Source organism: Camelina sativa, chromosome 16 (assembly GCF_000633955.1).
Source record: "Camelina sativa cultivar DH55 chromosome 16, Cs, whole genome shotgun sequence".
Classification (NCBI taxonomy): domain Eukaryota; kingdom Viridiplantae; phylum Streptophyta; class Magnoliopsida; order Brassicales; family Brassicaceae; genus Camelina; species Camelina sativa.
The window spans coordinates 4050572-4052432 of NC_025700.1; the positions used below are offsets into that span (position 1 = coordinate 4050572).

Consider the following 1861-nt stretch of genomic DNA (forward strand, 5'->3'; position numbering starts at 1 on the left):
TTTTACACTCTTACTTGAAAAGTGACCATGCACTCTCATGCATACCCCTCCCTATATACAGTCTTGGCTGTGTCAACAAAAAATAAAGATTAGTCGCCTCCCTTATTTAGCATTCGGACTGGCTATTTATAGAGATAAAATATATGGATAAAATACCTGAGACCACCACATCATCAGCATCACTATTTTAAAGTCAGACCTTTCAAGATAACGTCGGATAAATGGGAACGCAAAGAGCACCGTAGAGAGCATATTTGGGGATAAGTAGATAAGAATGACCGTAATGAAAAAGGAAGGTGAGGAATTGTGGTGTCCCCCAAACCAGTTTTTTATGGTCTGCGCAAAACCAGAAGGGGTCCTCCAGCTGTATGCGTACGTTAGTGGCATGAGAACAACCCATACTGCAGCTGCAACTACCTTGAAGATAAATCTGAGCTTCACATGGAATGACATACTATGTCTTGATTTCCAGCTTAGAGCTATATCAAGGACAGCTGAAACTCGCAAGCATTCAGAGACTAGTTAGAGATAATCGATTTCCCTTTACTTACAGCATGAAAATATAATTGGATGAAACCACACAACAATTATTCTTCCTAACAAATAAGACTGCGTGCAAACATGATCAATTGTGAAATTAAAGAGAAGTGTACAACAACTATTCCTACTGATTCACATCAAGTCTTCATAAAAATTACATGTATAAACTGTCAGATAATTATTAATGAACCGCATGAAAGTGGCATAAGTTCACGAATCATTACCTTGTGCAAGTTTTAATATAGCTGCCGTAATGAAGATGCTCAAAACCTTTAGGAAGACATCACCTTGAAAGATGCCGCTCAAATCCCCAGATCCATTCCAAGAAATTATGATCATTGCCTTAAAAAAATTATAAATACATCAGATCACATGACCCGTCAAGAAAATACAAGTTTGGAAATTAAATACTAATTAGTCGTACCTGCAAAGACAGGATATAGAAACTCCACATTCTATCGAAACTTCTAAATATATGCCAGAAGGAGCGTGTCTCAACAAAATTGACTTTGCCCATCCACTTATCTCCAGTTTTGGGTTTATTCTGTAGCAATGTGAACATCAACTATGAAATTCTAGATACACAAAACTTGAGAAAATTAATGAAACTCTTCTACCTAACGTTTCTCATGACTTGTTGAAAATGCAAGTAACTTTAACAGACATTTTGAACAGTTCAAGTTGGGAAATAGTTTGATATCAAACACTTAGTTAAAAAAAATTATAAGACAAGAGATTCAAACTATTTTGTAAACAAGAATCAAAAATAACGAAAGCCATCAGTCAGTTTCTTCTACCCGTACCTCCCTTTTGTCAAGTCTAAGTTCTTCAGCTGTCTGACAAAAGAAATCAGCATCAGCTCGCATAGGCCACCCTAACCGAAAGCACCGAATTGACCTACAAGTTAAAAGACATGAAGTTCCACCATGAAGAAATGTAAAAGACGTGTCTTTACAGAATGTTACGAGATGATCAACTGCCTTGTACCAAAAATATTCATTCAAGTCGTCGTAGTTTCTCCACTCAGAATGCTTTGATTTTCCTCCCCTACTTCTCTTTGCTTCCTATAGTGCACAAATATGAAGATGACTATGAAGGAAATGGATCGGACGAAAGCTAAAGAAGACAAAATGATCAAGACTTCAAAACCGAAGCAACCAACCTTTGCTATTGTTTTGTATATAGGAGTAACTACTTTTTGCAGGAAGGCTTCATCTTCACCACCATATGCAGGTTTAATATGCTCCCCTGTCATTGGACTAACAGTCCCAGCCAACATTCCATACAACTCGAAAGCCATCTGAACAAATTCAGAAAATCA

The 1861-nt window shown here is 37.1% G+C and overlaps 1 protein-coding gene across 1 annotated transcript in view; it reads right to left on the bottom strand.

Annotated features, from left to right (window-relative positions):
- LOC104749670 (callose synthase 2) overlaps window positions 1-1861 on the bottom strand; it is a 12706-nt gene that overhangs the window by 8291 nt on the left and 2554 nt on the right. Inside the window, exons 10-14 of the mRNA XM_019237682.1 lie at window positions 1344-1437; window positions 965-1084; window positions 765-882; window positions 157-494; window positions 15-67 (exon numbers count right to left, since the gene is read on the bottom strand). Coding sequence (XP_019093227.1) covers window positions 15-67; window positions 157-494; window positions 765-882; window positions 965-1084; window positions 1344-1437 — 723 coding nt within the window. The remainder of the gene's footprint in view (window positions 1-14; window positions 68-156; window positions 495-764; window positions 883-964; window positions 1085-1343; window positions 1438-1861) is intronic.